Source organism: Bombus fervidus, chromosome 8, assembly GCF_041682495.2.
Source record: "Bombus fervidus isolate BK054 chromosome 8, iyBomFerv1, whole genome shotgun sequence".
Lineage (NCBI taxonomy): Eukaryota > Metazoa > Arthropoda > Insecta > Hymenoptera > Apidae > Bombus > Bombus fervidus.
Window position 1 is genome coordinate 3108420 of NC_091524.1, and position 8197 is coordinate 3116616.

Genomic DNA, 8197 nt, shown 5'->3' on the forward strand with positions numbered 1-8197 from the left:
GGACTTAAAAAAGAATACATTTGAAAATGGTTAAATACATTCTACAAATAAAGCTAGACAGATATTGTGCACATACAGTATACTGTATATGTCTATATAAAATTTATAAGACTTACTTATACTTACACACACACACACACACATGTACGCACGCACACGCACACACATATATATAATACTACTGTAGTATATATATACACATTATATTAATATAATAGTATAATATTATATTACAATATTCACAAATTCGCAGTATATAAATAGATCTTATTTGCGAGCGCGCAATTTCAATAACTTGAAAGAAGAAATCGTAAAAAATCTAAAACTTTCTATTATGTTTCTATATTTATGTGGAAAATTGTTCATTGCTACCATCGTTAAATGTTCTGTGAATGATTAAATAAAAGTTAGCCAATATTCTGAAAGATTTTGTTAAACGTGAGAAATAACGTTCAAGATAAGAGAACGCATTACAGACAAGGAGATACGGTCCTGAATTCAACCGTAAACCGCCTGTCTGGTTGAGCACGCACCCGCGTCCCTCAAAGGAGAAGAAGTAACAAAGACAGATGGTGCTCGTATGTTGGCTCGCAGAAACCTGTTCCTTCAGAACTTTTCCGTTTTCTTAATTTTTGTTCGTTCAAATTCCGTCTGCGTCGAAAAATAGTTTTATTTCTGATCATAATCGATAACTGCCAATCCATAGAATATTCTTAAACAACAATCATTTCGCTTACCGTACTATTACTCATATTTCTTTTTTCGCTTTGTTTCCTCTCTCTCTTTTACCTCCTCTTTTTCTATCTCTCATTACTTAGCTGTCTGCACTCTCCACAGACAATGCATTTTTTGCTCGACTCCAGACCCATTGTCGTGGGAGGTTGGAATTTTAACGTAGAAAAATTTGTACAAATAAATATATGTATATTTACTCAAAATCTAAAGCAAACTTGATACTTTTGGCATTAACACGCCTTGAACAGCCAATATTATGTGTAACATATATTGTAAAGGAGAATATCGCAGCTCTTATCAATTACATTCCTGATCAATAAGAAATTTAACGAGTTATTATAAATCAAATTAATATTATTGTTAACAATTTTTCACCAATATTTTTTACATTTAGTTTTTAAAAAACATGAAGTTTGGAAAACCATTCGACGAGAAATGTTTAATATTACTTTAGAAAACTATTTCCCACGTTAACGAATCGAAAACCTTGAACTGCGTGCAGACATCGCAGAAATTTTCTCAGGAACCAGAACAGTCGTATTAAAGCATGAGGCGGACCCCCAGCAAGTTGTCTCTTCAAAATACTTGTTTAGCTATGAGAAATTCTCCTTTTTTCGCATCCCAAATAAATAGGGATGAACCTGCATTGGAATAATGGCATAGCAAGCAGAGTACTTACTCCATACTCTGGAGAGTCAAACCCTTAGAGGGGTCGTTGGACCAAGATGCTATACAAATTATCATAATAAAAAAATATTTAAATGTAATCTTATACTAAGCTTTAGTTTACCTTTTCTGCTTCTTTTCTTTCCTTTCCTTGTTTTCTTTTCTCTCAAATTGTTTTAAAATATTTTTCATCATATTATAAGTAGCTTACGTTTTGCACTTTTTTATCGTAAGGATACAAATTACGTTCATAATGAATTAGTAAGAAATTATTCAAAATTAAAACTATTAACAAATCTACTAAAGGTGATATGCTCCAATAAACATTAATTATTATACGTTGATTTTTTATACTTATTGTTAGAGTAATTTCAAATAATGGCGGTTGGATCATCTGAAAGATGATTTAAACAACGAAAGTTAACTCTAATTTGGTATAGAAGCGATGACGTCAGAACTCAGGCATTATGTAGTAGCATAGCTTTCCTATGAAGCATGCTCTCTACTGAATTGGGTATATTTATGCTTGTCTCAATCCTCAATGTAGTTTCGTGTAGGATGTGAATGAACGTTGTTTATATGTGAAAGAACCTACGTGGTTTTTACTATTCTAATTACATTCTACTATTTTCCATTTTACAATGAACCAATATAGTACGATATCGTTATAGAAATCCCAACATATATGTCTATTGGAAGATGGAAATCATCAGTTTGAAAATATATACGACAGTGATCGTAAGCTTTTATTGTTTGGGCGTTGTCGGACAATATGAATGGCAAGCCAGAGATGCATTTAACGAAATTCGTTTAAAAATGGACAAGATCAACGAAGAAAATTGCCCTATTCAACATCTTGGAGACCTCTATCTACCGGAAGACACAGTCTCTCATTTACCTGACATCAAAGATATCAATATTAATCCTGTGTTTCCAAATAGAACTGCTTTATTACATCTTCATAACATGGCTCTTAGTAGATCATTTTTTTGGAGTTATATTTTACAATCCAGATTCATACGACCTGCTATCAATGATACATATGATCCAGGCATGATGTATTATTTCTTATCAACAGTCGCCGATGTTTCTGCGAATCCACATATAAATGCTTCTGCAATATATTTTTCACCAAATATGTCTTATTCGCCATCATATAGAGGCTTTTTTAACAAAACCATGCCTAGATTTGCTCCACGAACGTTTAGAGCTGATGATTTTAACGATCCTATACATTTAGAAAGAATGTCCACAAGAAATACATTTAACGTACAAGATCTTGGTGCATTTGCCAGTGGTAGCCTTAGCGAAGATTATACAACAGATTATTACCGTATAAATGAATGGTAAACAGAAACTTCATTAATATTTGTATATGCTCTATAATTAATTATACATTATTCTATATTGTCAATTTTATTCATCTAGGTACAAGAAGTGGTTACCAGATAATGTTGACAAAAGGCACGATACTAAAACTACTTATCAAGTTGAAATTAGATATGCTAACAACACTAATGAAACATTTACATTTCATGGACCGCGTGGTACTATTATAAAAATTAATGGGTTAAAACAAACAAAACTTTATGCTATGTTAATCTTTTTCTTTCTTCATTTTATATAGGTGCGGATGAATATCCTGGGCCAGTAAGATGGACCAGACCATATTATGATTGTGGAAGATCAAATCGATGGCTCGTAGCAGCAGTTGTACCTATCGCAGATATTTATCCAAGACATACGGGATTCAGACATATCGAATATCCAACGTATATATTTGTATATTGTCTGAATTGGATCAATTTGTTTCAAGTCTATTTTAAACTACTTACCTTTGTTTCAGCTATACTGCCATATCGGTAATCGAAATGGATTTCGAACGAATAGATATAAATCAATGCCCAAAGGGAAAAGGAAATAGTGGTCCAAATAAATTTGCAGATACTGCTAGATGTAAAACAGAAACTACCGAGGTACTAAGCATAAGGAGACTACTATATATTTAATATTGATCAAAAAACTTGTTTCTTCTCTAGTCTAACTTGTATATTTTTATGTAGTGTGAACCATTACATGGCTGGGGTTTTCGAAGAGGAGGATATCAATGTAGATGTAAACCAGGTTTCAGATTGCCAAATGTAGTACGACGTCCATATTTAGGTGAAATTATAGAAAGAGCGACTCAAGAACAATATTATAATGGGTTCGATTGCTCCCGAATAGGATGTAAGCTTCGGTGGTTTTACCGTTTTTTCTTTACTTTCTTTCCTCATTATATTCTATATTGTTCATAATATCATACTTTTTTAACTCATAGGGATTCATAAGATGCCTGTACAATGGGAGAAGGCAAAACCAGATGTTAGAGAAAAATATCTTGAACAGTTTTATCATTACAGAAATTATTCCATTGGACCAGAAGCATTAAGATCCGAACAAATTAATATTGACCAAACTCTTAAATTTATTTTAAGTATCAATTCAAAAACTTGCAAGAGGTCTGCTAAGAAATCTTTGTATTCTTACGCTTTTGTTCCTTTTTTTTTTTAAAGTAATCTTGTAAGTAAAACAATGAAAATTATCTTGTCTATATCATTTCAAATTACAGTTACACAGAAGAAGATTTAACGTTACTTGGAGATATAGCCTTTGGAGCCAAAGAATTTTTTGAAAATGAAGCAAAAATGGCAACTAGATTAGCAAACTTTATTAGTGCATTCCTACAAACTTCTGATCCTCATGAAGTTTATTCGGGTAAAAGAGTAGCAGATAGGTCACTTACTGAAGATCAAATGATTGGGGAGACATTAGCTTTAGTTCTTGGAGACACTAAAATATATTCTGCTGAAATGTTATGGGATCGTAATAAATTCACAAATAGAACCTTCTTTGCTCCATATGCTTATAAAACTGAATTAAATACTCGAAAATTTAAAGTTGAAGATTTAGCCAGACTCAATGATCCAGGTAAAATTGGAATTGTGTTAAACAATATCATTGCCTTTAAAATATGATTATTCTAAAGATATCTTTTTATGTTATAGGTAATGTTTATACAAAAAAGAATTATTTTAAATTGCTGAAACAACGATGGGCAACAAATTTCGATGAATTGGAAAAGTATTACATGAAGATAAAGATTAGATACAATGAGACTGGCGAATACCTTAAAAAGTATGAGCATTATCCAAATTCTTACAGGTAATTATTATTAAAAAAAGAAATTATATCATTTAATAAACATATAAGAATACTCTACTCATAGTATTAAAAACGAAGAAAAATCGATCTCGTAAATAAAATTGATTTTAATGTCTGGGAATACATATTCGTTTGTATAGGGCAGCAAACCTGAATCACGGACATTGGACAACTCCGTACTTTGATTGCAACGGCAAAGTGAAGAAATGGGTAATTACCTATGCATCCCCATTTTTTGGCCTGGACAGCTTGAAAAAGAAACTGGAATTCAAGTAAGTATATTTCTATCCACATGGACAACCAAGTAAGGTATAGTATATGCATGAGAAATCGAATATGAGATAGTCCAGAAGGATAGAAAACCTGTTTGGGTTCAAAGAGAGAAGATCAAAAAAGAAAGATCATACATTTTATATTAAAATCTTTACAGAGGTATTGTGGCTGTTACCATGGATCTACTTCAACTTGATATTAATCAATGCGACGATGTGTTTCACGCTCCAAATGCGTTTAAGGGTACTCACAAGTGTGATAAGAAAACTTCATATGTAAGAGATGCTATTTACTCTTAAATTAAATATTTATTTAATATTCCCACAGTATCGTATGTGTATGTGTGCACGCGTATGTATATATATTTATCGTTGTGTTAATATATGTGAATATAGTGCGTGCCAATTCTTGGAAGAGGCTTTGAAACAGGGGGATACAAATGTGAATGTAAGCAAGGTTTTGAATATCCATTCGAAGACTTAATCACATACTATGATGGCCAATTAGTAGAAGCTGAATTTAATAATTTAGTTAACGATGAAAAAACTAGGTAATTTACATTATATGAATCGATATAATTATAATTTTAATATATGATTGTTTGTAACATAACTGGTGACTTAATATAAACATTTATTTCACAGATACGATATGTTCAAATGTCGATTAGCTGCTGCCACGTCGATCCAAGTTAATTGGATATTATTATTGGCATCAATAATATTGTATCATTTTATAGGAGGTAATTACCTCGTAGTAATCTCGTAATAATGCGACGCACTATTATATTAATCATCAAGATATGATTTTAAGAATATAATCCGTCCAGTAATGTAGAATGACATCCGTCCATTCGGATAGTACAATCGGGTAAGGGGTGACGAATTTTCAAATTCAATTTTCTTGAAAACGAAATTTCAAACGGAAAAGATTTTCTTTTTCAACATATTTTTCCTTATACAATCTATATACCTCCTGCCTGTTTATATTACCCGACTTAAAACACTCTGTATAATATCAATTATTGTACTGTTGTACTACCTTTTTGAGAGCACTTTTGCTTGTTTTATTGTTATAGTTATTATAATTAATTCGCAGAATATTCGTAATGAAATGAAACTCTGTGAAGTTTTCAACAAATGGTTCTATTAAAAAAAAGTTAACAAAAACACTTTTGGAAATTGCTATTTTTGTAAATTGTTCATTTTCAAATTATACTCTTTGTATTACTGTATACTACAGTTTATGCTATATTGAAATTAATCATTTAAACTATATTTTATTGTATGTACATGTTAGTACTATGGCAAAACATAACTTATATTATACATATATTATTGTTATAATATAATGTCATTTTTAATCATTTTGTATTTTTTATACTATAACAATGTATTGTAAATATAATTAAATCAGCTTATTTTACATATTTTGTACCCAATTACTTTACCTTACTTCTTATAAGTATTTCAACTCTTAATTTTATTTTAACATTTTTACTATTTCAGTAAAGTAACAAGCTAAATTTAATTTTGTGAATTTTAACATTATCATTAAGCTTTAATGTAACAAAGTTAATCAAATTACTTCTTTTGATGCTAATCTGACTGACAGTTATACATTTAAAATAGTAAAAAAAAGTCAAAATAAAATTGAGATGTTAAGGAAATAAGTAATATTAAAATAACAAATTAATAATGTAATTAATATTGTGGCACTATTTAATATTTTATTTACATGTATCTATTAATATTTACATTTACATTTGCAACTGTCTATTTTATTATAAAAACTGTTACTTTTACTGTTTGATATTTCATTTATATTTGAAGATTATATATTATTATATTTACATGTGCTTGGAATTTTAGTGGAAATAGTTACCAACAATGTTAATTTAGAACAAATGCTAATGATATTCATTGAAAAAAATAAATTAAACAATTGCAAACATTTGTCTTATCGCTTGTTATTCATCTTTATTTACATAATGATATTTAATAAATCTAACACTTTGAGTAATTTGTGCACCTTCGTTCACAAAATGACAGGCAAAAAGAAGTAAGTTGCGTGGTTCAACCTTCAATGCAAAGCGCATAAACATTGCTGAATACAAACATAAGGCTGAAAAAGATTAATATAATATCTTATAAACTTTAATATGCCTTTGTAGTTTCGAAATGTTCAATAATACATGTATAGATATAATTCATAGATTTAATATATCACAGTTTTGATATATTTTATTTTGACATTTTTAAATAATATGCAAATACTCTGAATTTATCTGAGTATTGTAAAAAGCACATACATATATACATATATTATTACATTTATATACATCCATAAATACATTAGAAATTCAATTTTTCTATAGAAATCCTACTTTATATAAAGAATAACGAATATATTATAGTAAAACTATGTTATAGCAAGTGCATAGAGGAAAATTATGAGTATTATATCTTGATATATAGAAATCTTGCTCTTTTTGTATAAATACAGCATAATTTTATCCATTTTCACATTTGCACTTGATAAATTTTAATAGATAACCAACATGTATGAGAAACAAATAAAATAGACGAACTAACCAAATGTCATCTTTCCACTGATAAATTTCGGATCCCTTTGTATATCAGCGATCGCTGCGATAGGAATACCCCAATTAGCTATAGGTCCCCAAAAATGTGTACTAAAACAAAGGAATACATTGAAATTACTTAATCAATTTACCATTATTCTAAATTAAATATGAAGTAATAGAATTTACACGTGCATACACTCATATGTATGTACATTCAAATTCCATATTATTTACCTCATTAAATAATCTCGAGTTTCTTTACTCGATAGCAATTTCTTTACACGATTCATCTTGTCACGTTCTTCTCTTTCTTTCTCCTTTCTTTTCTAGTAAATTGATTCTCTTTCAAACAAAGCCAACCGAAGACGTTACATAGATTCGAGTAAAACAACTTCGAAAGAATAATGGATATCAGTATCAGTCTAGTTATATAAACGATTAGCATAATGGATTTGGACATTAACCGAAAACTATTTCATAAGAGCTTTGAGTCGATAAAATTTGACCGTGTATATACGTAATCTCAATGTTAAAGAAAATATCTTTCCTTGTTCATAAACATTTTTTTATTTTTACTTTAACCACTAAATAGTCAATAATATGATGCATAAAATATAACATAAACAATTTTATAACTAATGCATTGACTTATTTAGTTGTTGAAGATATACATATGTGATTTCCTTCATTTAAATACTTCTTACTCAATAACATTTCGTAATTCGACTTCGT

At 29.6% G+C, this 8197-nt stretch overlaps 2 protein-coding genes across 2 annotated transcripts; one reads left to right on the forward strand and one right to left on the reverse strand.

The window, feature by feature from the left end:
* Positions 1 to 1913: 1913 nt before the first annotated feature.
* On the forward strand, positions 1914 to 6303 carry LOC139989945 (uncharacterized). Its single transcript, XM_072008681.1, has 12 exons — positions 1914 to 2747; positions 2830 to 2948; positions 3029 to 3173; positions 3248 to 3377; positions 3465 to 3630; positions 3722 to 3902; positions 4013 to 4371; positions 4449 to 4605; positions 4746 to 4877; positions 5036 to 5153; positions 5274 to 5428; positions 5523 to 6303. Exons 1-12 carry the CDS (start codon positions 2101 to 2103, stop codon positions 5644 to 5646), a joined length of 2433 nt encoding a protein of 810 aa, XP_071864782.1. The 5' UTR covers positions 1914 to 2100; the 3' UTR covers positions 5647 to 6303.
* Mpc1 (mitochondrial pyruvate carrier) lies at positions 5772 to 7959 on the reverse strand. The gene is made up of 3 exons (XM_072008703.1): positions 7700 to 7959; positions 7473 to 7573; positions 5772 to 7002 (listed from the first exon to the last, which is right to left on the reverse strand). Exons 1-3 carry the CDS (start codon positions 7753 to 7755, stop codon positions 6848 to 6850), a joined length of 312 nt encoding a protein of 103 aa, XP_071864804.1. The 5' UTR covers positions 7756 to 7959; the 3' UTR covers positions 5772 to 6847.
* Positions 7960 to 8197: the final 238 nt, after the last annotated feature.